General features: G+C 37.4%; 2 protein-coding genes across 2 annotated transcripts in view; one reads left to right on the forward strand and one right to left on the reverse strand.

The window, feature by feature from the left end:
- The first annotated feature begins 921 nt into the window (after nucleotides 1–921).
- LOC107047821 (fatty acid synthase) lies at nucleotides 922–25,206 on the forward strand. Its single transcript, XM_015270665.1, has 5 exons — nucleotides 922–1,144; nucleotides 11,366–16,730; nucleotides 20,174–20,844; nucleotides 22,440–23,608; nucleotides 24,135–25,206. Exons 2-5 carry the CDS (start codon nucleotides 11,446–11,448, stop codon nucleotides 24,234–24,236), a joined length of 7,227 nt encoding a protein of 2,408 aa, XP_015126151.1. The 5' UTR covers nucleotides 922–1,144; nucleotides 11,366–11,445; the 3' UTR covers nucleotides 24,237–25,206.
- Nucleotides 24,951–27,841, reverse strand: part of LOC107047823 (2-oxoglutarate and iron-dependent oxygenase domain-containing protein 3) — a 6,165-nt gene continuing 3,274 nt past the window's right edge. Inside the window, exons 3-5 of the mRNA XM_015270667.2 lie at nucleotides 27,223–27,376; nucleotides 27,021–27,147; nucleotides 24,951–25,862 (exon numbers count right to left, since the gene is read on the reverse strand). Coding sequence (XP_015126153.1) covers nucleotides 25,708–25,862; nucleotides 27,021–27,147; nucleotides 27,223–27,376 — 436 coding nt within the window. The 3' untranslated portion in view covers nucleotides 24,951–25,707. The remainder of the gene's footprint in view (nucleotides 25,863–27,020; nucleotides 27,148–27,222; nucleotides 27,377–27,841) is intronic.

The following is a 27,841-nucleotide window of genomic DNA, read 5'->3' on the forward strand; positions in this document are numbered from 1 at the left end:
TTCGATTAAAGCAATAAAACATTTTTCAAACAAATTGCACTTATTCTAGTTTACCATTTCACTACAGAATTACAATCAATTGAATTATAAGACGAATAGAAAATTACTACTCTCCTCAGTACACCCAAAAATAAAAAAAAGTTGCTTCAAATAGTCGTTTTTCGGCTGTTTCATTTTGCCCCACTCGCCCCTATAGAATATTCATTAGCAGGTGAAATCATCCAGGTATTGGCCCGAGTCCAGCCATTGGCCTGTTCACCCTACCCTAGGAGGAAAGCATGTATGATCAACGACCTGTCCGTTTGCGGCCCCGGCGCCGCTAGTTACCTTGAGACCGGCGAATATCAGTATCGATCGTCTGCCATTGTGTCCCGATGACTCAATAAGCCCCAACTCCATTCGTCTCGAAAATCGTAAACCAAACATATCTGACGGCAATTCCCCACCGCAACAAAAAAACGTCGAAGAATATTCAACAATAAAAAAAAATGTGATAACTCGAATCTATCAGACATTGCGCTTTTGTACCCCGATGTTTCAACTTTGCGCTTTTAGACCAGAAGTCGCGATTAAACATCTCTCCTGATAACAAAAAATGATGGAGAGCAAAAAAAATTGAATCATCGCGCTATCGACACCCCCTTTGTGCCGGGATACCTGTGAATGTTGGAACAGGGAAATCGTAGGATATTCCGATTTTTTTTTCTAGTGGCGCACACGAGAGCCAGTTGGGTTTGCGCGCGTTAGTAAATCCACTGGGCGAGTGTAGTTTTCAACCGGGGTGATGGCGTGAGGCGCACGCGCGTATCCCGGGAACGTCGCCCATTGGCCAACGCCACATGGTCTGATGTCAGACCACGGGGACGGTCCAATTCAATAATAACGAGATGCTCGCCCCCGTAGACGCCAGTTAGTCCTTAGCGACGCGCCCATGCCGCTTGTGCGTTGTTACGGACCGATATTTTGTCACTCTCTATTAAATTAACAAAACGACCACTCGAAAGTTAGTTTTCAACTAGGCATTAAAAGGATATTTGTTTATTTATTAATTCTTGTTTGTGAATTATTCCCGATCGTCGCCAACGTGGGAATAACACTCTTTGGAGCAGAGAATCAACATCTCAGGATTACGTCCACGCGATAGGTAGGTCGTTAATAATTTTCTCGAGTCAGCAAACAATTGTCCACTGGCTACTCAAAGTGTCAATGAAATTATTAAAAGGCATCAGTTCACCTCGTGAATCCACCATGTAGTAAAGTTTATGTCTTCAATTTCTTTGGCTTTCTAACGGGGTTTCAGTCGGGATGTATTTGTCGAGGAATTCACTCGGCGAAAGGTTTGTTTGTGCTTCGGGAATTATGACAAACGATTCACCTGGCAATTGTGTAGCTAGCCGCTTTGTTTACAGTTATTATTCATCTTCTAGACACAATAACTGCGGAGTTTCTGAATTAAGGTATAGCACAAGACCCAAAAGTTAGTCCCTATGGATTTACAGAAAAAATTCTAAATAACTGAGTTTATTTCATTCTCATAAGTTATTGAGTTCTTCTATTTTCGGGTGGTGTTGATGCAGTCAACAATAATTGTTTGGATCGAATAAATTATTTGTTGATTAATTTTTTTAATCAAATAAAGAATGCTTTCACGAAATTTCCATTTTTTAGAGTTTAATATCGCAGAAAGTATGCAGTACAAAATTTTACAAAAAATTCACTGTATTCGGAATTTATCCATCTACCACGAATTAGTTTTTTTAAAACATGAAATGGACAAATCGAGTTGGGGAGACCCATAACCCCCGTTTGGCCTGTGCCTTATGTGCTAGAAGCCCGCATTTCATTATTTATTATCTCCAAAATGTGTACACTGAGAGAAAGATTTACTTTTGACAAAAAAAAGTTTCCTTGATGCAAGAAAATATTCTCTTGTCAATTTCTAGAATCCTGAAAGCTCCTGGTAAGGAATTTTGGGAAATTGGAATTTCTCTTTAAGGGTATCCAAGTACTTTGGCTATTTTTCTCTAGTGAAATAATTTTCTACTTTTTTAGTCGAACATCAGAGCTTTCATTTGAGCCCCATTTGATCCTAAGTTTCCGGACATTTTACAATCATTTTATTATTTGAATTTTACAGGTCTGGATTTGAATCTCGATATTGAACCGTTAAAAAACATTTTAAAAATGTGAACAAAATTAGACAGTTTACTTGTGGAGGAACATTGATGAAATCAGTAGCGAAGTGGTAAAACTGTTTAAGTCGACTCATCTCCACGTTAAGTTTTTGAGGAATATTTCCGAATCTAAGGGTGATAGCGAAATTTTCGGAATTACATTTATTCTAGCTCTCAATCGGCTCTACAAAAAAGGTTATAATAAAAAATTTGCTATCTCCCTTAGATTCCGAGATATTCATTGAACACTGGCTAATAGTCAAAATTGACTTGTACCGTTTTACCACTTCGCTTCTGAAATAATTTCAAAATTTTCCTCCATAAAATCATTTGTTAGGAGTCGTAACGAATTTATTGCCATTCTGAATTTTACTAAAAATCGATTTTATGCCTAAAAAAATTAGATTTTCGAAAGTTTAAACAATTTCAATCACTTTGCAAAAAACGAATGTTAAAAAAAAAAATTCTGTGCAAAATGTAATTTGAATGACCCTCAGAATATTCATGGTTTTTTAAAAAAATTTCTCATGCAATTTAATTGATAAATTGACGATTGAAAATTGTTGCATCTATAGTGTGGTCTCTACCAAACTGTAAAAGATACTTGGATATCCTTAAAGGGAGACTACTATGAGTTTTAAAAGTCGTGGGTTATTGGAGTAAGATTTTTCATACGTTGAAGATCGATGATATATATCTAAAAACGAATAATTAGTGCAAAAAAAAAATTTTTCATTGCTCGTTTGCCCGAAACCGCTTAAAATGCTAAAAACAGTCCAGGGCCTCCAATTTTTGAGCTACAAAATAATTTTTTTTTCAAAATGTTCGGAAAAATGTGTGGAACAACAATTACGAGCCACTGTTTTGGAATTCGACTCCTACACAGCTTTCTTTTTTTTTCATGTAAAAAAATTCACTATTTGTGTAAAAAAATACAAAAAAAGCAAATTTAGCCATGTAAGAGGCGAATTTAAAAAAAACTTGCTCGTAATTATTATTCCACATATTTTTCCGAAAATTTTGAAAAAAAAATCCTTCGTAGCTCAAAAATTGGAGGCCCTGAACTGTTTTTGGCATTTTAAGCGTTTTCGGGCAAACGAACATGAAATAAAAAAAAAAATTTTTGCACTAATTATTCGTTTTCAGATCAATATAATCGATCTTCAGCGTATGAAAAGTCTCACTCCAATAACCCACGATTTTTAAAACTTATAGTAGTCTCCCCTAAGTGCAAGGTAGCACATTATGCAAGAAAATCATTGATATTTGTTCTTCTGAATGTCACGGAATAAATTTGGAGTAGTCGATATGCATACCTTTCTAGGATGTGTCGTAGATAATCGTCGAATAGTGTGACAAAGACAGACTGACACTACTACTATCGCATCACTGAATCATACGATTCGTGGAAACTTGGAGTGTGTTTTGAGTGAGGAATCCAGTTGTGTAGTGGTGGAGTGGGGGAAGAGAAAAACGACACGCGGAGATCACGCGTTGAACGATGGGCTGATCGTGCGAAGTTCCCTACTACTTATCTCGAATAACTTGCGTTCATTAGTTCATGGATGATAATTGCAATACAATTAATTAATGTGTTACTAATTAATATTTAATGGTGAAGAAAAATTATTCCGGGTCGATTGAAATTTTATCGGAGTATTTACATTACTGAGGATGACAATAAACCCCTGGGTCAGCGTTATTTGTCCACTTGGTAATGTTTGTAATTGCACTTTTAAAGAAAAGATCTATCGAGAATGGATGATTCCTGCTATTTGCGAATAATTACACGGAGAATCGGGTCATACTTAAGCCTTGCACTTATCAGTTTTGAAATTCAGATTCAATATGCGTGAGTTGAATTTTGTCATTCGATGCAGGAGAGAGTGGCGCAAAATGGATGGTTTTTTAAATTATTTGGGATATTTTGGGACCGGAGGGAGTGATTGAGGATGTTTATTAAAAATCGCAAGCACTTAGGGGAGAGACGGGCAAAATGAAACAGCCGAAAAGCGACTATTTGAAGCAATTCAAGCAAAAAAAAGTTTTTTATCAAGTTTCGTTTATCAACTTTTTTATTATTGGGAGTACTGATGAGAATAATTGTTTTCTATTCGTCTTATAATTCAATTGATTATAATTGAAATCATTAAATTGGACCGATTACACTTTTCTTTTTTCATTCGATTGAAATTCAGCATCACATTTTCCTTTTTCCCCTTCTGGGTCTCCCCCTGGGCCTTGCTCTGGACTTTGGATTTTACTGTTTCATTTTCTTTTCAATTGATCCATTGAAAAAATCTTTTCCCGTCAAAATTTATCAATTTTCCATTCTACTGATGGAAAATTATTATTCTCGTTGGTACCTCCAAGAATAAAAAAAGTTTATGGATCAAAGTTAATAAAAAAAATATTGAATAAAAAATTTTTTTGCTTAAATTGCGTCAAACGTTGTTTTTCGACTGTTTCATTTGGCCCCACTCTCCCCTATTTTTTTTCTATTTTGAGACTTACGATATCAAGTTGATGGCTGCAAGTGTCAAATTAGTTGGGACATGAAAAAATTTGTTTGACATTTTAGTAATCTTGAATTAAGCTTTTCGAAAGCCTCCAATAGGGAACTTGCATGAAGCTCAATTCTTTCTAATTCCTGTATTCACACATTCCTCGTAACATATGGATAGCTAAACGGCAAAAATTATAGAGAAATATTGCCTAGATGTCTTGTGATAATCAATTGAAAATCAGTCGTTTTCAAGGGCAATATTTCGGTCATGGCGTCACGAAGACGGTCAGGTAAAGCTTCATTAGTCGAAAAAAAGCGAGTGGGGAGTTGTGGTCCTCCATTGGCCGAGGCGCACCTCAAGGTTGGTTAGGTCGGCTCGAGCCATTCTATGATTGGTGCAGCGCTCGAGCGTCTGTGTCGTCATTAACGATTCCAAAGCATTTGAAATTTTCAATTTTTAACAATTAATTATTAATTAATGAGCAATATTTCAAATGTCAGTGACTGAAAAATTAATTATTCAAGTCCCAAACTTGAGATTAGAAAATTGAAAAAAAGTCATGCAAGATTCGTGTGATTAGTGGCCCGAGGAAAAGCCGAACCAACTTCACACTCATGAAAATTCCCGTCTCACATGTGTCAAAAATAGTATATTTCGTCACTAGGCCGAAAAAATCTTTTTGTCATTCCGGCCGTAGGGCAGCGTTTCACGGAAAAAAAAATCTAAGAGAATTAGAATGAAGTGATTGGACCGATTCGCTCCGCTTCGGCTCCGTAGGCTCCGCCTACGGCCGTCATGACAAAAAATATTGTTCGTCATACGGCCAAAAAAAACTTTTCTGACGAAAATGATTGCAGCCCTCGCCTTCGGCTCGTGCTGCAAACCTCATGTTCGCCAGAAAAGTTTTTTTCGGCCTAATGACGAAATATACTATTTATGGCGAATATGAGTTTGCAGCTCGAGCCGAAGGCGAGAGCGGCAATCATATGAGCTAGAATAGTAATTTTTTCATAAAATTGGCCAGTTGCAAGTTTTTGAATCCACTTGCAATGAATTTCATTAAAAATAAAGTACAGATAGGGTAAAAACACTTGAATATTGACGAACCATCACTTTTTATTCTAAAATGAATGAAAATTTAAATTGGAACAGTCACTTCATTTTAACAAATCCATTAAAAATTGATAACAGTAAATTGGAACATTTTGACACAACCAGGTCACTGAAGGTAGTTGGAAAATTTAAAAATTTTAAAAATTCAAATAAAAAATAAATAAATAAGAAGCTCGTCGAAAGGGTAGAGCTACTTTAAATTCATATTTCAACACAATATGTATTCATCCTCAATGAGAGGAACGGGTGTGGAACATACGTAAAAAATTGACACGAGTGACGAAGGCCCAATTAGCATGAAATAATACCTGAGACATGTGGAAGAGGCGAGGAATCAGAGCTGTGACACGTGGTTGGCACACACACTTTAGCTGTATCCATAAAACATACATTCATCTGATATTATATCGCTGACCGCAAGTCTTAGTATCGAATTTGAATCGAAATAAGCGAGTGAATCTGAGAAAATAACGCGTCACATGTGTAATTACCAGACTATCCACTCAACTCGATACTCTGTTTGAACAAAAAAAATCAGCAAAAAGAAAATTTAATATTGAAGAGTCAATTGACGTAGGACTAGATGACAATATTCTCAAGAATCCTCAGTATTTCCATTTTTTTTTTTCAAATTTCTACTTCACAGTCGTTCTTACTTCTCCAAGCGAATCAATGTCGTAGAATAATCGTTAAAAAAAATGGAAAATTATGAATAAGAAGGGGAAACAGACTGCACTAATACATAACGTACTGCATTACAGTTGCACTAGTATGATAATTCGAAGGAAGTCGATTTCGCATGCACTAGCGAGCAACTGCTCAGTTGTTCGTTGAACTTGACCTTGTCATTGGCGCTGCAACTTCCTACAAAAAATTATTCAGGTCAATATAGCTGGTAGATAGCTAATGTCAGTGTTTCTGTGCGCAAGAATATTGTCTTGATTCACGTGGGTGCGCGATTTCTGATAATTGTCATTCTCTAGGCACCGTGACGTTCGGAGTTATTCCATAGTTCTTACGTGTTTGTGTGAACAATTTTTTTCAACTCGATGAAGTACGGCACTGACAGAGAGATTGAGTTTTTTATAAATAAAATTCAGACACTATTGATGACACATAATCAATGTCAGACTAAAGAATTCTACTTTTATCGTTAATTCAATTAGTCCCTGTAAAAATGGAATCCCGAAAAGAATAGACCAAGAGAAAGGAAAAATAGACCAAGGGAAATTTTTAAGTTGGGTGTGTGGGCTATTTTTTCCTGATTCGTTGAATGTACTTTGGTTTTTATTAGCTGATGTTGCTCGTGTTTACTGGCTGCGACGGTTGGACACCTTGTGCATTGTTAGAATACTACTGATATTTAATTGACACATGACAATTTCACTGAAACTGTGAATTTCAATTTGATTGTTCTATTGAAATTGATAGAAATTAGGAAAATGTACTCTGCACTCTGATTGACCGAAATAGGAATTAAGGAATTCGTCAGAGAAATTTCAAATTCCATGATTCCTTCTACATCGTATTTAATGTGGCTGTCTTGAAAATTACTACTAAACTGTCCATGGAATTCCAATTTATTTCTTACAATGCAGTTACATGTCTAAGAATATAATTCATAAAAATATAAAAATTCACAATTTGATGAAACAATCAATAGAAACTGCAAATTTTCGTTTATGAAAATTTACAGAAATCAGGTAAATGTATTCCTGAATTTCTCAATTATTTGGAATTTCAACGTAATTTGAAGTGTTACGATTTTTTTCTCTAAATCGAATTCTCCATAATAATGCAGTTCAGGGATAGCCCAATTTGTAATATTTTATTACCGTTAAATATTGTAGCCATCAATTAGATAACATCACTCTTGAAATTTTTTGAGTACTTGAGTATCACCAATTAAAATACTCAAATTTTCAACTATTTTATCAATCAATAATTGAGGTAGGAAGATTGATGATTATTTGTGTAATCGACAATCCCCTTTCAAGAAATTTGAATTATTCATTTAGTAGTAAATTTACAGTTTTATATTATAACAAATTTTAAATACATCATTATTCGTAAAAAATCAGATTATTATCATTATATTATTTTATTATTATGGCGATCCCTGACGCAGTTACATCCCAATTCTCATCATCACGTCAAGTCGATATTAAAATTAATTTTCCAACAAAAAAAAAGATTGAAATTTCATACAAACCACTTGTTGACTATTTCAAAGATTATTTACATGAAATTAGACGAGTAATTTTCTATCAGTGCGTGTGTAAAGAAATAACGATTCCGGAAAAGACGGTGACCAATAGTCTTCCTGACTCTACTCGATAAGATTCATAGAGTCATTTCCCTATCTCCATTAATAAAATATCCTCAAACTCGAGTATTTTTATTTACCAACACAAAAATGAGTCTTTCGTCCGCGCATATCGTCGTCCGGGGACGCCTGCAATCCGATAATGTCAGCAATTTTTATTGCTTACACTATTGCAGTCAGAGGGAAACCATACAGTTGTTCACAAGCCCTCGCTCAACGTGGAAAAGGTGAACAAATTCGATCAATGAGAATTCCTTCCATGAATCGCGAGTTATCATTGAAACTGATTATCGAGTGAAGTCTTGCAATGCGAGAAGATAATAATGGTGAATAATACGAGTGACGCAATCGTAGATAAACTATCACATTCTTTCCATTTTTGTTACTTCATTGAGCACTAGCATTCAAGTTCACGGATGATAACATCTCGCCTCGGCTGTTGTGCTCATACGATTACCATATAATTTTCCCTTTTCATTTTTTCCTCCGCAACATGTTGCAATGTTGATAAAAGTTAATATTGATAGTTAATTGTTATCAGTGTGATTAGGCAGAGATAATCTATTATAATATTGAGCATATCCGAGGGAGATAGTCTCGCCATTAAAATTGGTTATGCCTAGAAAGCTTATTTTTGAGTTGGTTGTCTATGTAACAACACACGCGAAAAAATTTCGTGAAAAAATCTAGTGAATTCGCTAGAAAAATCGACTGCATTTCTATGGAACTTTTTTTTGGAATTCCTGTCAGTTTTGCGCCGATTCGATTGAACAAATTTGCAGTTTCATTGCCCTTTTTTGTAGGAAATGTTGAATAGAAACTATTTCATAGAAAAAATTTACAGAATTCAGTAGCGAAACGATGAAAAGTTAAAGTTTAGTTCTTGTTGACTGAACGCAGTTATTTTGCTGAAAAAATTGACAATCGATGATATCTCGAGTAATTGTTTACTAATGTTGATCAAAATGTTTTGGCAGCATCTCAGAGACATCACAATCCCTTGTGTCACTACGAAAAACCTCAACTTGTGAATAACAATGTTCAGTCAATTGATGTGAAAAATGTCATAATGTTTTTTAAATCCACAACATATGCATATAACAATGAAAATGTGAAAATGTGTGCTAATGTTAAATTATTCGTTCAAACAAATAAATGATATTAATGTTAAATTATCATTTAAAAAGTTTATCGGTCCAGTAATGTTGAATTTTAAAAAAATGGGAAAGTTGTCGGATCACCCATCAGGCGATATTACATGGATCAAAATAAAGTCAGTGTCATTGAAATAGGATAAAAATATGTCTTTAACAGATTTATAATCACAATTTTTTGTAGCCTTCATTTTTCTTGCTGTCCCGATAAATGGCAATATTTTTTGTGAATAAATTCTCAGTTATACTACATTGAATTCAACGTGATGACTTATACTCAAGAATTATTAAGTTTTCCGCAAGAAGTACGCAAATAGTATATCAGAAATGTAAAAAAAGCAGCTGACAAATGTGAGGTTTACAAGCCGAGGTTGTGATCCTTATAATGAAGAACAACTTTTTCTCATGTGGCTCATGTAACATTTTACTTTTTTATTCCATTCGTACATCAAATATTCAAAAAGATGCCCTTCTTCACATTTGCATTATGAGATGCAGTTTTTTACAGGAAATTCATTAGAAAATATTGTTTGAAATACGTAAACAATTTTATAAAAGATTTTCGTCATCGTCAATTGAAAAACAATACCCCAAGAATTTCAAGGACGTTGACCTCTTCACTTTCGAGATATGCATCGACGAGAGTTGAAAAATTTCGTTCTGCCAATTTTCGGCAATGCATATCTCAAATTTGGAGCGGTCGAAGTCCTGGAAATTTTAATCGATCTTTTATGTCACCCAACAACAGAAGATTCAAATTCTATGTCCAATGTTTTTCACAAGTATAGATTACTGAGGTGACCCTTCAATGAGAATCAAACTTTAAATAATTTGAGATGTCCGTTCCTCCGAAAAATTGTGAAATTGTCTAGAAAGATTTCGAAGGGTCTAGGCTGGAAGATTCGGACCTGTGCAAAATCTTGTGGAAAATTCGGGAATCATCTAGAAAGTTCTGGAATTCTCTAAGCCCTGATAATTCTTTATAACGTATCCCAAATGATTCTAAATCTCTAGAAAACTCTGAAATCTTCTTGATCAATTCCTGAGCTTACGACATTCTTTACAGAATGTAGATTTAAAGTGCTTAAATCTACAAAATTTATTTACACTATCAGTTATGTTCTATTAACTTAATCTAAATATTTACACTTTTTACAATAATTCATTTTAGCTATTTAATCGACTATTTATGATCAATTTGTGGAGCACTTTAAGGATTTTTGCATCTGTTGTATTCAATAAGGGGGTGATTGAGTTTGTGAGTGGAACTTTAAATTGTTTCAATTCTCTAATGACTGTTGTCCTTTCTTTGCTAAACGTGGGACAGTGCCACAGAATGTGGTCAATATCTTGGCTTTCGTATCCACAATTGTAGTTCGCGTCTTAAATTATGTGAATTCGTTTTAGAGAGTGCCTAGGTGTTTCGACAATATTTTGGAACATCCCAGAATGTCATCTAAAAGCCGATTTGAACGTGGGGTGTAGGCAGATTTCTCTGATGGCAAAAATCTCCGAAATTTGGGATAGTCAAGTAGATGTATAGTCCTTCTAGCAAAAGAATATTTCTTCTCATCACTTGATTGATTCCCGTGCCGTTTTTCCCCGAAATTTTTGTTTTCTCCCGAAAACTTTGCAAAATCGTCCCCCTGCGGGGAGATTTTTCCACTTGCTCTATTTTTCAAAATTTATGTGAAAATTTTAGTTGTATTCGTACGAATCCCACTTGTTGCCACCGCGTCCATCGGAAATTATTTGACGCATCTTGTTTTTAAACGAAGGTGTCTGGAAGTAAACTATTTTTGATTGATTCAGACACTTTCTAATGTCTGAAAAATGTCTTCAAAATGGATTCCAAAGTGTTTGAAAAATGTTTACCAAAACGTTTGAGCTTCAAACATTAAGTTACTCACTCTTTCGCTAGAAAGGCTGTACATCCACTTGACTACATCTTGACTATATTAAATTTCGGCGATTTTTGCCGCCGGAGAATTTCGCCATCGGAGAAACTTTCCTGCACCCTGAACGTGAATAAAATTTTCATGAGACACCCTGCTGAGAATCCTAATTAATGATGATATTTCTCCATTTCAGCTTCTTGTCCACGGAGCTACCACGTCTGATAAATCCCCAAAGACCGCGCAAACATTGAAATCCACTAAACAGGAACAACAATGCCAGCTCGTTTCGAAGCCATGAACAATCCAATGGTGCGCGAGCCATCAGCCATGACAAACGGAGTGCCCCTCTCATCCGACGATGACATCGTCATCAGTGGAGTTTCTGGTCGCTTCCCCGAGTCCGAGAATATCGAAGAGTTCAAACGAAATCTCTTCGAGGGCATCGACATGGTGACCGACGACGAGCGTCGTTGGGCACGCAATCTCCACGGTTTGCCAGCGCGCAATGGCAAAATAAAGGATCTATCATCATTCGATGCACAATTTTTCGGTGTCCATGCAAAACAAGCAAACGTCATGGACCCACAGTTGAGACTACTGCTCGAGTTAACCCACGAAGCTATTATCGACGCTGGTATCAATCCAGTTGATATCAGGGGCTCCAAGACTGGTGTCTTCATTGGTGTATCAGAATCAGAGAGTCAACAACACTGGAATGCTGATCCAGAAAAAGTCACTGGCTACGCACTCACCGGATGTTGCCGTGCCATGTTTCCGAATAGAATCTCCTACACATATAACTTCACGGGTCCATCATTTGCAGTGGACACAGCCTGCTCATCCTCCCTCTTTGCAATGCAGCAAGCCATATTAGCAATGCGATCAGGCCAGTGTGATGCTGCCATAGTTGGTGGTTGCAATCTCGTTCTCATGCCAACAACATCACTACAATTCCATCATCTTAGCATGCTCTCCAAGGACGGTACTTGCAGAGCATTCGACGCCTCAGGCAGTGGTTACGTCCGTTCTGAGACCGTTGGTGTCATATACCTACAGAAGTCTCGTGATGCTCGACGTGTATACGCAACCGTTGTCCACTCTAAAACTAACGTCGACGGGTGGAAAGTAATGGGTATCACCTATCCATCTGGAGATATGCAGAATAAACTCATGCGTGAAGTTTACCAAGAATCTGGTGTTGATCCAGCTGATGTTGTCTACGTTGAGGCACACGGTACAGGCACCAAAGTCGGTGATCCACAGGAGGTGAACTCGATAGCTGAACTCTTCTGCAAGAACAGAACAGCTCCCCTTCTCATCGGATCAGTTAAATCTAATATGGGCCATGCTGAGCCTGCCAGTGGTGTAGCATCGATCGTCAAAGTACTCATTGCCATGGAGTCGGGTATTATTCCCCCAAATCTTCACTTCAAGGATCCAAATCCAGATCTCACAGCGTTGATTGATGGACGAATCCGTGTTGTTGATAAACCCATGCCCTGGAGTGGTGGACTCGTTGCTGTTAATTCTTTTGGCTTTGGTGGTGCCAATGCTCATGTTATTCTCAGAAGCAATCCAAAACCCAAAGCACTGCCTGTTCTCAATGTACCAATTCCCAAGATCGTTGGTGTATCAGCCAGAACTCCTGACGGTGTCAATCGCTTCTTGGATAAAGCGCAGGAGCACTCGAAGGACGATGAGTTTATTGCTCTGATTCACGGTCTTCACAATAAGAATATTACGGGACATTCATATCGAGGCTTTCAGATTCTGGGAGATGCCAATGTTCGAGAGGTCACTCAGGTGAATTTAGCGACTCCAAAGCCCATTTGGTTTGTGTTCTCGGGTATGGGAACGCAGTGGGCTGGGATGGGAAGGGAGTTACTTCCCATTGAGACGTTCCAGACGAGTTTGAGGAGATGTGCTGAGGCACTGAAGCCTGTTGGAATTGATCTGTTTGATCTGATTCTCAATGGAACGGACAAAACCTTCGAGAATGTTCTCCACAGCTTTGTCTCAATCGCTGCCATTCAGGTTGCTCTTGTCGATGTTCTAGCAATGTTGGGAATAACTCCTGATGGAATTGTGGGACACTCGGTGGGGGAGCTTGGTTGCGCCTACGCCGATGGTACATTCACCCCAGAGCAGACTGTTCTCGCTGCCTACTGGAGAGGAAAGAGTATCGACGAGTCCAAGTTGCCACCTGGAGCCATGGCTGCTGTCGGTCTCAGCTGGGAAGAGGCCACTAAGAGATGCCCTCCCGATATATCACCAGCTTGCCACAACTCCAGTGACTCGGTCACCGTATCTGGGCCCGTTGAATCCATCAATAAGTTCGTCGAACAATTGAAGAAAGAGGAGATCTTCGCTAGAACTGTCAACAGCTCTGGGGTTGCCTTCCACAGCAGGTACATTGCGTCAGTTGGGCCCATTCTGCGAACTGTCCTCGAGAAGCTGATTACCAATCCCAAGCCAAGATCCTCGAAGTGGATTTCCTCGTCCATTCCTGAAGCAGCTTGGGGCACACCTCTCGCACAGTACAGCTCAGCTGCTTACCATGTTAATAATTTACTGTCACCAGTTCTCTTCCAAGAGGCTTTGAAACACGTTCCCAATGAGGCTGTCGTCATCGAGATTGCACCCCACTGTCTCCTCCAAGCGATCTTGAGGAGATCTCTACCAACTGCAACACCAGTTGGTCTTCACAAGAAGGATCACGGTAAAAATCTGGAATTGTTCCTGACGAGTTTGGGAAAGATATACAATGCCGGAGGTCAGCCCATATTCAGCAAACTTTATCCACCTGTGAGTTATCCAGTTGGTAGAGGCACACCAATGATAAATTCATTGGTCGGTTGGGATCACTCAACACCTTGGGATGTTGCCAATTTCTCTGGCAAGTCTGGTGGATCAGGAGAAGCAGTTGTAGAGATTGATTTGTCCAAGGAGGAGCACGCTCACTACGCTGGTCACACAATCGACGGAAGAGTGTTGTTCCCAGCAACCGGGTACTTGTTCCTTGTCTGGAAGACTTATGCCAAAATCCATGGCCTCGACTTCGAGAAGACTCCCATAATTCTGGAGGGCGTCCAGTTCCACAGAGCCACGATAATGCCCAAGGATGGAACTGTCAGATTCCTCATCAACATATTCGATGGCACTGGTGACTTTGAGATATGTGAGGGTGGTTCGCCAGCAGTGACTGGTAAAATCCGACAATCAGAGAACATCGAGAGGGATCAATTGGACCTGCCACCACCGCCTACTAAAAATGAGCCGAACCTTCTGAGACTGACGTCAAACGATATCTACAAGGACCTCAGACTCCGTGGCTACGATTACTCTGGAATTTTCCAGGGGGTCAAGTCATCCGACAATCATGGAATCTCTGGGGAACTGGCCTGGGTCAACAACTGGGTCTCGTTCATGGACACCATGCTGCAGTTTAGCATTTTGGGGAAGGACACCAGGGATCTGTACCTCCCTACGAGACTCCAGTACGCTGTCATCAACCCGAAAGCTCATCTGGAGATGGCTGAGAACCTTGGTGAAAACGAGGGCTTCAAAGTTGACTCGTACGTGGATATTGGTGTCATCAAATCTGGAGGTGTTGAGATGAGGGGAATGAAGGCGTCATTGGCACCGAGGAGGCAGCAGTCCCAGGCACCACCCAAGCTGGAGCGTTACACATTCGTACCTTACGACAACACCCAGGTACTCGTGGAGGACCCAACGAAGGCACGTCTTCATGCTCTGACAGTTCTCCTTCAAATTGTCAATCAGAATCTTGGGCTTTTGAAGATAAAGGGAGTCGAGGTCTCTGGTGAACGAAGTGTAGAGTCTCTTCTGGCTCCAATGGTCCTGGACATTCTGCAATCAGAGCCAAGTTTGAGTGTGGAACTTCAGCTTGCCACAGCTACACCAGAAATGTACGCATCAATGATGGATCAGTGGGGCGTTAAAGCCACAGCCAAGGACGTCTCCAGCACACCTATTGGCCAAGAACTTCACCTCGCAATAGCAGCCGATATTTTGAGCAACGGGGATTCAGCTGCACTTCACAATCTCGCGGCATCTCTCAAGCCTGGTGGCTTTTTACTCCTCGAGGAAACAGGAACACCCCAGAAATCTCATCTGATAAAAGCTGGTTTGACGTTGACAGCTTCACAAGTTGTACCTGGAAAAATGTATCTACTGCTGAAGAAGAAACAGGAGACAGAGGCTGCAATAATCATTCAGATAACAGAGAAGAATTTCTCGTGGTTGGAGGGATTGAAGGCAGCCCTGAAGCAAGCGGTTGGGGGCCAACAGGTCTTACTGGTATCCCAGGGAGAGGAGACACTCGGTCTCATTGGTCTCATGACTTGCATCAGAAGGGAGGAGGGTGGCCACAACGTGCGTTACGTCTTCATTCAGGACAAGAATGCACCCAAGTTCTCTCTGACAAATTCATTCTACTCTGAACAATTGGACAAGCAGCTGGTGGCTAATGTTCTCAAGGGCAACCAGTGGGGAAGCTATCGACATCTTCGTCTTGATCAACAGAATGACGTCTCCTCCCTTCATGTGGAGCACGCTTACATAAATGCTCTTACTCGCGGTGATCTCAGCAGTCTGAGGTGGATCGAGGGACCTCTAAGCTACTACCAGCCAGAGAAGTATCCAGATGTTGAACTTTGCAGTGTTTACTATGCTCCCCTGAACTTCCGTGACATCATGTTGGCGACTGGTAAACTACCACCTGATGCCTTGCCTGGAGACTTAGCTGGGCAGGATTGTATTCTTGGTCTTGAGTTTGCTGGAAGGGACAGCAAGGGCAAGAGGGTCATGGGAATGGTGGCAGCACGGGGATTGGCCACCACTGTTCTCGCAGATCCTGGATTCATGTGGGAGGTTCCAGAGAAGTGGAGCTTCGAGGAGGCTGCCACTGTACCAGTCTGCTATTCCACGAGCTACTACGCTCTGTTTGTTCGTGGGAAACTGAGGCCTGGTGAGAGTGTGCTCATTCACGCTGGTACTGGAGGTGTTGGACAAGCGAGTATTTCCATCTGTCTGCACGCTGGCTGCAAGGTCTTCACCACTGTTGGTTCCAAGGAGAAACGAGAATTCCTGAAGAAGACTTTCCCACAGCTGACAGACAGAAATATCGGAAACTCCAGGGACACCAGTTTTGAGCAGCTGATCCTACGTGAGACCAATGGACGGGGAGTTGACTTGGTACTTAATTCTCTTGCTGAGGAGAAACTGCAGGCCTCTGTCAGGTGTCTCGCGAAAGATGGAAGATTCTTGGAGATTGGGAAATACGATCTGAGCAACAATTCACCACTTGGAATGTCAGTTTTCCTCAAGAACACGAGTTTCCATGGAATCCTTCTTGATGCACTGTTCGATAGTGATTCGGCGGATAAACAAGAGGTTGTCAAACTTGTTTCTGAGGGGATCAAGAGTGGAGCTGTTAGACCACTACCTTCGAGGGTCTTCACGGAGCAACAGATTGAGGAGGGATTCAGGTTCATGGCGAGTGGAAAACACATTGGAAAAGTCTTACTGAAGATCAGGTAAATGAATAAAACTGTCATTTCTAATGCAGTTAATTTTCGTTATTGGGTGAACAGGAGAATTGCTGGACGGTTAAGGGAAATTCGAGTTTCACGATAGGATATAAAATAAAAGAATCATCTAAATGGGGATATGATGACTTTCATACGTTTTGGAACGTTTTGATTAGGAGAAAACAATTATTTGAAGTGAAAATAACAAAACAAAGAATAATTAGATTGAGAAATAGGTGAATGGAGTCAAAATCCCTAACTTTTGGACGACTGTACCATATTTTTTCATTTATTAAATGTCGATCAATAGAAAAGAAAATTGATCTCATGAGTATACACGAGTAATATTATTGAAAGATGAAATAATCAGTACAATTTTCATTTCACTATTTATGGAATATTCAATTCTCAGAATTCGCTTCCCCCCCCCAGACCTTTTTCATCCTGAGAGGCACTACACTGAGAGAAAAATATTGCAAAACGGACGGATTATTTTTTGAATCAAACGCTCGGTGATTTTCAATGGTGCCAATGAAACAAGCCATTGGCGATACGGAAATGTCGTCACTTCCAGTCGATTGCATTATTAAACTGTATCCTTCAATAGTTGATTTTGAGTGCTCCAAACATAAGAGTTATGATTCGATCTAATAAGGGCTCCAATCGATCATCGAATTTTAATAGTCATTTGAATGCATCACGTTCCGTCGATCTGGAAACTTATTTTTTGAATGAAATAATGCCTTATTTTCGAAGGAATATTCCGTTATCTACGCTTTCTAGGGAATGAACTCTTGAAATAAAGAATTAGAACGTTAAAACAATGAAATTCTATTTTGATACCAAGGAACATGCATCCAATAAGATTTTCGGACACTTTTTCTCCCATTCCCCTAGAAGTTTCGGACACTTGTACCATATTTACATATAAATTATCATTCTTGAGGGCTCAAATGAATACTACCTTAAATGGCTATATTTATGAAAAAAAATTTATTAGTTTTCTGGAGATTTTTTAGTTCCATGAACAGAATATTTCCTCTAGATTTCCAGTACGATAACGTCTATTCCGTCATGCGTGCGGTTATGACGATTCTACTGTAGTCTGAGCCTTATACCCATTTTTATTATGTTTCCTTCAATTTAATTTTTTGTCTAAATAACGCCTTTTTCTTTTTTTTTTTGCGATTGTTCAGTTTCATCTGCAATCCTATCGTTTTATGAATTTTTTCATGATAATATTCAATTCTACGACGATTCCTTGCTATCGTGAATTGCATTAACAACTATCATTATTTTCATTATTTCCGAGCATTATTATCATTCTTCTGAATAATCAGTTTTCCTTCTTTCTATCTTTTTTTTTTTGTTATCGTCAGACCCATTGTGTCACAGATATTGTGTCACTCATTCTCATAAGTTCCTGAGTTTTTCTATTCTCACATCGTAAGAACTGGTTTCTTACAAGATGGAAAAATTGAGTTCGGAGGATCCCATGACCCCCGTTTGGTCTATACCTCGCGTACTAGAAGCCCACATTTCATTATTTATCGTCTTCTAAACTACAGTACAGCTAGCTGGAAATTTTTTCAATAACTGAGGAATATTGTAAACATTATCTATGAAAAACATGGGAAGAATCTGAAGAAAACCGTTTCTAGGGATATAATACCTTAAGGTAATATCCCAAAACAATACCGCCCAAAAGTTAGTCCCTGTGGATTTCCAGAAATAATTCTGAATGAGTCAATTTATTCCATTTTCATAAGTTATTGAGTTTTGTATTCTCATAGGTTATTGATGAAGGCAACAATAACTGTTTCAATCAAAAAATTATTTTTTAATTGATTGTTTGAACCAAATAAGAAATGATTTCACGAAATTTCCATTTCTTAGAGTTGAATATCGCAGAAACTATGTATTATAAAATTTTACAAAAATTCACCGCTTTCAGAATTTATCAATCTACCACGGATTCGTTTTTTAAGAACATAGTAAAACAGTTTTCTTATGAGATGGAAAAATCAAGTTTGGGGAACCCATAACTCACGTTTGGCCTATGGCTCACGTACTAGAAGCCCGCATCTCATTATTTATCATCTAAACTGTGTAGTACAGCTGCTAGAAATTTTTTCAATAGCTGAGGAATATTATAAACATTATCAAACAAACAACTTGTTTTCTACGGATATACCTTAAGGATTTGACCTGAAACGAAAATTTAAATCAAGAGAAATTTTCAGGATAAATCTCAAGTGTGAGGAACCGAAGAGATTCATTGACTTGTCCTCCACATCATTGAATGGATTTTTACATTAATTTTCAACCATTTCAATCAAAATACAAGTAATTAATAAAAAAAACAGATGTATTAGTTTTCAGATACTAATTAGAGATTAGTATAGCCAGGCTATTCAGCGACCAATGTTATATGAAATGTTAATAGACTTTGTTATTGAATTGTCATTCAACATCATGAAAATTCATAGAAATTTAAATTTCGACGTGATGTGATGATGAAAATTCAATTCAATGCTATGCTTTATCTTCACAATGAATTTCAAAATCTAACTTACTATTTCTTTTTTCATTCGTTGAATATCGACTAACCATGTCCCCCAGAGTATTCACTGCGGATAGCAAATTCATCAACAATTGGATGTTACACCCAATACTTGAATATTTTCTGTCATGAAATTTCTCTCGCGTGAGAAAAATTTGCAAAAATTCATGGATATTCAGTGTTATTCAAATAACATTTCTTCAATACTTTTTTAACATTACATCTTCATAAATGAATAATTAAAATTCTTTTAAGGTTCAGAAATATAACTTCTTTTGGCGTGAAATTGATTTGTGGCCAAATTTGGAATATAAACCAATTTTTGATGATTCCAAAAAAATAATTTCCAGGGTGGAAAATTGATCATTTATAAATCATTCATTGAACAATGTCGTAATTTAAAAAATTGCAACTTTTTACCTAACTGAATTATTACTCTAATCGCATGTATTTATGTGAAATTTACATTTAGAGAAAAGAAAATATTTTCTGAAACAAGTTTCATTTGAACCGAAAAAATCGCACGTTAAAAATTATCAAAAAAGTAAGATCGAGTGCTGACTATTTGAAGACAGTCCTGAGATGAAAAACTTTTGTCGCAAAAGTAGACTAAGTTCTTCTAAAATATTTTTACTCTCTGCAAACAAAAAATGTAATTTCCAGCCCCACTTCTTGATTATCCTCATACGTTTTTTATCGAAGAATATTCCTTTTATGTGACATAAGGGGCAATAATAGGGCTTTTCGTTCCAGCCATTCAATAATCACAAATAAAGAATGAATTCAATAAAAAAAATGAACTCAATGTTGTAACTTTGGTATAAAATATTATTTCTTTGGTGAATGGAGAATTTGAATACTAAAAAAATATTTTTATGTTAAAAAGGGATGAGGAGTCACGAGGTATCGCCAAGCCAGCCCTCAAAACAGTGAAAGCTATCCCCAGGACATACATGAATCCAGACAAGAGTTACATTCTCGTTGGTGGTCTCGGTGGATTTGGTCTGGAGCTGGCAAACTGGTTGATCACACGAGGGGCCAAACACATTGTCCTGACATCAAGATCAGGAATAAGAACTGGTTACCAATCCGTCTCGATTCGCCGTTGGAGGAAGATGGGTGTCAATATCGCAATCTCAACAGCTGATGCCACAGATTCAAAGGGAGCTGAGCAGCTGATATCCCAATCTGCCAAAATAGCACCTGTTGGAGGAATATTTAATCTCGCCGCTGTTCTCCACGATGCTCTCATACAGGATCTGGAGGAGGGCCAGTTTGTTGCCGTAGCTAGACCCAAGATCGATGCCACCAAGAATTTGGATGCAGTCTCGAGGAAAATGTGCCCATCACTGGACTACTTCGTCGTCTTCTCGAGTGTTTCCTGTGGTAGGGGTAACGCTGGCCAGACTAATTATGGCCTTGCTAATTCAGCCATGGAGAGAATTGTTGAGCAGAGGCAGGCTAATGGCCTACCTGGATTGGCTATCCAGTGGGGAGCTATTGGAGATGTTGGACTGGTTGCTGAATCAATGGGCGACAATGATACTGAAATTGGAGGTAAGAGGAAAATACAACATTTTTTCTATTCTCATTCTGAAGATGATGTTTTTTATGACTCTGATGATTGACGGCAATACGATAAAGTGAGAGAGAGTAGGGTACAAAGGAGACGCAAATTTCTTGACATAATGACTCATTAAATTGATAAAAATTCAACATTTATTTTATTTTCATTCTGAAAATGACGTCTTTTCATGACTTCCGATGATTGACGGCAATACGATAAAGTGAGAGAGAGTAGGGTACAAAGGAGACGCAAATTTCTTGACATAATGACTCATTAAATTGATAAAAATTCAACATTTATTTTATTTTCATTCTGAAAATGACGTCTTTTCATGACTTCCGATGATTGACGGCAATACGATAAAATGAGAGAAAGTAGAGTAAAAAGGTGACGCAAATTTCTTTACATAATGACTCCTTAAATTGATAAAAATTCAGAATTCATTTTATTGTCATTCTGAAAATGATGTCTTTTCATGACTTCCGATGATTGACGGCAATACGATAAAGTGAGAGAAAGTAGAGTAAAAAGGTGACGCAAATTTCTTTACATAATGACTCCTTAAATTGATAAAAATTCAGAATTCATTTTATTGTCATTCTGAAAATGATGTCTTTTCATGACTTCCGATGATTGACGGCAATACGATAAAGTGAGAGAAAGTAGAGTAAAAAGGTGACGCAAATTTCTTTACATAATGACTCCTTAAATTGATAAAAATTCAGAATTCATTTTATTGTCATTCTGAAAATGATGTCTTTTCATGACTTCCGATGATTGACGGCAATACGATAAAGTGAGAGAGAGTAAGGTACAAAGGAGACGCAAATTTCTTGACATAATGACTCATTAAATTGATAAAAATTCAACATTTATTTTATTGTCATTCTGAAGATGATGTCTCTTCATGACTTGCGATGATTGAAGGCAATACGATAAAATGAGAGAAAGTAGAGTAAAAAGGAGACGCAAATTTCTTGACATAATGACTCATTAAATTGATAAAAATTCAGAATTCATTTTATTGTCATTCTGAAAATGATGTCTTTTCATGACTTCCGATGATTGACGGCAATACGATAAAGTGAGAGAGAGTAGGGTAGAAAGGAGACGGAAATTTCTTGACATAATGACTCATTAAGGATAATTTTTTCCCCTATTTTACATGAATTGCGCAAATTTTTATATTAAACAAAACGGAATTAGCTATGTCGAACTCGAATTTCAAAAAACTAATTCGTCATTGTTATTGTACACATTTTTACAAAAATTTTGAAAAAAAAGCCTTAAAGCGTCTGCGGGGCAAACGGACAACAAACAATTAATTTTTCGCACTAACTATTCGTTTTTAGACATATATTCGATCGTCAATGCATGAGAAATCTCATGCTAATAGCCCGCGACTTTTAAAACTCATAGTAGTCCCCCCTTAAATTTTTGTAGAGACATTCTTTGTTGGGAAGAATGTCATTATCTCAATCAGATTCAAATTGGAGTCACAATGAGTCATTTTGTCACTTGACTAATAAAACTCTCTTTACAATTCCACCATTTTACGAAAATCATCCTGAATGTATTTCTCCAGGTACCCTACCCCAAAGAATGTCGAGTTGTCTCGCCACTATGGACACCTTCCTCCAGCAGCCCCATGCAGTGCTCGCTAGTATGGTTCTAGCTGACAAAAATAAACCAGGTGACAGTGACAACCAAGTTGGCCTCCTCCAAGCTGTCGCCAACATCCTCGGCATCAAGGACGTGAGCGTCGTCAATACAAGCAATAGCTTAGCTGATTTGGGAATGGACTCCCTGATGGGAACAGAGATTAAACAGACACTGGAGCGTAATTACGATATCGTACTCTCTCCCGCTGAAATTCGAAGTTTGACGTTTGCAAAATTATTCGAATATTCAAAGGCTGAAGATAACGATGTACATGTTAGTTCAATTGCACCTAAGGGAACACCATCACCAACTGCCAAGTCTCCAAGCTCTCCAGAGAATGGTCCTAGTGAGCAACTGCTCTTCCAAATAAGTGGATCAGAAATTATTCCAAGTGAGGCACTTATCAAACTGAAAACGAAAAAAGACACAGGAATGCCAATATTCTTTGTTCACGCCATTGAGGGAATTGTTACGACAATGAATCTCATAGCGAGTGAAGTTGAGAGGCCAGTTTATGGTCTCCAGTGTACCAAGGATGCACCCGTCACGTCAATCTCAGATTTAGCGAAATTCTATATTTCACAAGTGAAGAAAATTCAGCCAAAGGGGCCTTACACGATCATGGGTTATTCGTTTGGTGCCTGTGTTGCATTTGAAATGGCACTTCAGCTTGAAAATTACAATGACAATGTCCAACTTAAACTGCTGGATGGCTCACCAGATTATGTGAAGATTCATACACAAGTCATTGGAAAGCAGGCGGCCAAAAATGGAACTGATTTGAAAACTGATGCCGTTCGTAAAGTTCTGGCTTTCTTCATCAGGCAGTTTAATGCCGATATCAGCTTCGTGAATGCCTACATTGCACTCAAGGAAATCGATGATTATCGTGCGATGATGGATAGGATGGCGGAACTCATTGGCCCAACGCCATTCAGTAGTGAGGACATGAAAGTCGCTGGCATGCTCTTTTATTACAAAATTCTAGCTGCTCATGACTACAAACCAACTAAAAAATACGCTGGGTCTGTCACACTCATCAAGTCGACGGACAATTTCTTCTCAATTGGCCAGGATTACAATCTATCAGAGGTAGTTATATTATTGAGAATGTTTATTCCAAATTTCTGTACTTGACCGATTCATTGAATTTCTACTCTTACCCAGGGCTACAATTCGGTCACCTCAGATGCTTGTAAAGTATAAATTATATTGCAAGAGGCATGCTATATGCTATCTATTCATTTTCATGGCCTCCATATGAGTCAAATAAATAATGAACTAATAATACTCAAATTAAAAAATTCCGGGGCGTACGGATTCGAACTTGAGTGGGGTATTTTTTAAGTTTCGCATTTTTATTTCAGTAGCGGAACGGCAAAACGGTTTGAGTCGATTTTGGCTACTAAGCAAATGTTACATTTTTATCATTTTGAAAGTCCCAAGAGTCTATCAAGAGTGAAATATGATCTATTTTAATTATTATTATTATTACTAACAAACATCTGAGGTGACCAAATAATAGCCCTGGGAGAATATAGAAACCTTTATTTCTTCTTATTGAAAATTTTTTCTCATCTATCGATTATAATTTTTGGATTTTACTTCTCTATTTCAGCATTGCTCCCAGAATGTCAATATTGAAGAGTTATCTGGAAACCACAGGACAATTCTCGCTGGCGAGAATGCCAAGATCATCGCAGAAATCCTGAACGTTTAAACCGCATACCAAGAAAGTAGATAAATTAATGAGGGACTGCATGGCACACGATTCCAAAATTCAAGTTTAATTAGAAAGACAATTCTTTTCGTCTCTCGTGATGATTATTTCTTTTGTATATAAAATGTTAATGGAAAACTTAATGAGGAATTTTCTATTTTTCATTGATGGCAACAAATTCTTGTTGAAATTGAGGAGCTTGAGGAAGTAGGTAGGATAATGGAATTAATACGAATATAATTCTTATGCACAAGTGAGCTAGGCAATAAGGGAATGTAGATTTTTAGTATTCTTTCAGTTATTTTAAGGTGAATGAAATATTTTCACAATTTCTGTGAAATTTGATGAATACTTTTATAGAAAAGATATATATTTTTTTTCAATTGATAAAAATTTGTCGCCACAAATGAACATTAGGGAATGGTACAGCAATTCCATGTAAATTTTCATTTGTCTTATTGAGAGAGCATGATTTTAAGATAGGTAATATTGATAATTAAATAGATTTAATAATTAATGAATAACGAACAAATGGAATGAGATACCAAGAATATTTATACGGTTTTTGAATGGGAACTTGGTGGACAGAGTTCACATTGTTAAGCTGTATGAATAGGTACCCAATGTAGGTGAATAAAAAATAATGCAATTAATATATTTATTTCTTATTGATCATTTGAAGGAGGAATAAGTCATTTCGTTAAATTAACAGAATTTAGGCAGATATTTTCTTTTTATTCTTTCACCCACTTTTCATATACATTCCACATTGTCATTTTATCTTTTATTATTGTATATGATGTGTACTTCAACTGAGTTAATTAATGTGCATAAATACATAATCAATATGCATTGTATACCCAGTAAGTGGAATTAAAAGAAAAAACAAGACTTCAAATTATCAATATACTATGGCTAATCTAATATCGTAAGGTTGTATTGAAAGTAATAAAAGTCATTCCGAATGAAATCATCTTCATTTTCTTTTTTATCCTTCTGACATTGGATAACCATATGTCTTTATTTTATGGAAGGTGAGGCTCAAGGAGATTTTTCTCATAATTTCTTCATTCTTTGATTGTTACTATTATTTTGGAGAGAAGGGGCTTGTGGAAGTATAAAATAAAATAGTACATAGTACCAATGATAATGAATTCTACTTCTTTCAATAGGATCAAATCCATCAGGAAGATTTTTAGTAATCTCAATTTTTTCCTATAAAACAGTTGGATGAAAAGGAATTACATAAATTTTCCTTACGCAAGACCAGAATTTCTGTGAAATGCTCCATTGGACAATTTGAATGGAGACGTGGATTTGGTCGACAACATACGAAATCAATTCAACAAAACGACTGTTTCTTTTTATTATTTAGAATGGACTGGATGGATGGCAATACTGAGTATTATATCTAGATCATCTGCACCTTATTCTGCTCATAATACTGATCGAGTCGAGCGGACAAATGTGCTCAGGGGTGCTTGACAGACTTTCCAAATGTAGGATCTGATATTGCTGCTTCGGTGTTGCAGGTGAATGAGACTGTCAGTGCGTATCTTGTACCAGAAGTTACTCGTTCCACCGCGTGGAGATTCTCAGAGCCAGAGGTGAACATTAGAACTCGTCCTGGAGGCAAAAAGTGTCATCGAAAGAGTCTTAATGTGGATTCAGAATGAATGAATAAATATGGAATTGGGGTTTTGCATGAGATTTTTATATTGCTGGATATGAAAATTGGATGAAAAATATTAGTCACGTATTTTTTACTCCCGATGATCCATACACAGAGAAAAACAAACACGTTGTCAAACAAGTCTTGTTTGGGCCAACAAAATCGCTAGTTGAAAATGGTTAAAAAAGACTTTGGTTTGAATTTGAAAGTCTCAAACATGAATAATTGTTCTGGTTTCGACAGCAACGAAATATTTGGCTCAAGAGGCGGATGATTTACACCAGACGGTGCCTTTCCAGGATGAAAATATCTCATATAGTGGAAAATTTATCAACAAATATTCTATCCCTAAGTTGCAAGATTGCTATCATATCATTATTATTGTTCCATTTAGGGGTTCATTTCTTGTCTGTGATTATTAGACAGCCGAACCGAAAAACTACTATCCCTTGTTCCGCATAAAAAAAAGATTTTTCGGGAGCAAAATACGTATGGGAGTACCGAATAACGAAGGAGTAGTGCTGGAAATGACATTTCTTGTGTGTACAGAGAATGCAATTTTTTTTAACTACTAAATCTCTTTTTGTGACAAAAATTTTTCATTCCGGCGCACTCTCTGCATGTTTGGTACAAAAAAATCCTTTTTTGATCATTTTCAAAAAACTATTCTCTTGACACAAGTAAGACTTGTTTGAGAACTTGGTCGTTTTTCACTCAGTGTAGTGAAAATTGAATTAAACTGTTTTACCGCTTCGCTACTGAATTACAATTTCTGTGACGTTTTAATGCAAAACATCACATAGTGACATTACAGTGCAAGTATTTCTTCAGTTAGCTGTAGCCCCTTGATTTAAAAAAATGAAAAATTACGTATTTAATATTTTTCATAGAAACTTCTTGTTTCATAATTTTATTTGAGAAAAAAATTGTCTGGCACATTCTAATTATCTGGATGATGAGTTGCTACAAGAGAGAATATCAAACGGAATGTTTCATTGAGAATTTCCTGTATGAGGTACGAAAAGTCTTGAGAAATTTTTATCAGTAGATTTTCTCCTAAAATTAAGTGTTGTCTTAATAGAGTTGTCACTCGACTAATCAATTTTGTTAACCTTTTCGTGGCTCCACTGTGGAGTTAACATTATTCTTGTCGATGAAGATGAATTTTCCACCTTGGAAGTCCCTCTCGTAGTCGTTGAGGTAAAGAAGGGACGTGTAATGGAAGTGTTCGTATGATTCCTGAGAATATTAATCGATTTTCAGTCAATACAATACACTAGTTTGGAAAAAATTTCATTATTCAATTGTTATTACTCTATCAACATGAGGCAGCCAGTACTCATCGTGAATGGTCTTAGCAGACACATTGGTCATTCGTGAGAAGAATGTGGGTTTAGTCAGATAAATCTTTCCAACATCAACACCAAAGTGATGAGCGATTGCATGATGAATTTTTGTTTTCACGACCCTGAAAAAGAATCATGGAAAAATTATGATTACCGCTGATGTTAAAAGCTACACCCACCAAATCTTACAGAATTCCGATTAAAAATTGTTCGAATATTTAATGTCAAGTGACGTACGTTAAAATTCAATAGATTTTGGTCCTAAAGCATCAGTCGATTTTATGGAAATTCAATAAAAATTCTAATTTGAGTTTGATATAATAATGAAATTACTTGAAAATACTGAACTTTCAGGCGACTATTGTCATATCTTCATTAAATTCAGAATTGACTTTATTGTAATGTTTTACTTGTACAATAAATTTCCAAATTCATTGGAATTCATCAATTGTTGATTTGTCGGACACGAAAAAAACAGAATGTTGCTGAACTCTTATTACACTGCTCAAAAAATTGAAATTTCATTGACAGTTGAGTAGCAATTTTCAGGAGAACGTCATTAAATTCTATTGGGGGGGGGGGGGGGG

This window comes from Diachasma alloeum, unplaced genomic scaffold (genome assembly GCF_001412515.2).
Source record: "Diachasma alloeum isolate Michigan unplaced genomic scaffold, Dall2.0 Dall_scaffold_78908, whole genome shotgun sequence".
NCBI classification, from domain to species: Eukaryota; Metazoa; Arthropoda; class Insecta; order Hymenoptera; family Braconidae; genus Diachasma; species Diachasma alloeum.

What these genes read in the sequence shown, in the direction of transcription:
- LOC107047821 (XM_015270665.1), top strand. Translation starts at nt 11,446, where the DNA reads ATGCCAGCTCGTTTCGAAGCCATGAACAATCCAATGGTGCGCGAGCCA. An exon ending in AAAGTCTTACTGAAGATCAG is followed by an intron (nt 16,731 to 20,173) that starts GTAAATGAATAA and finishes TATGTTAAAAAG; the next exon opens with GGATGAGGAGTCACGAGGTA. An exon ending in AGGATTACAATCTATCAGAG is followed by an intron (nt 23,609 to 24,134) that starts GTAGTTATATTA and finishes TCTCTATTTCAG; the next exon opens with CATTGCTCCCAGAATGTCAA.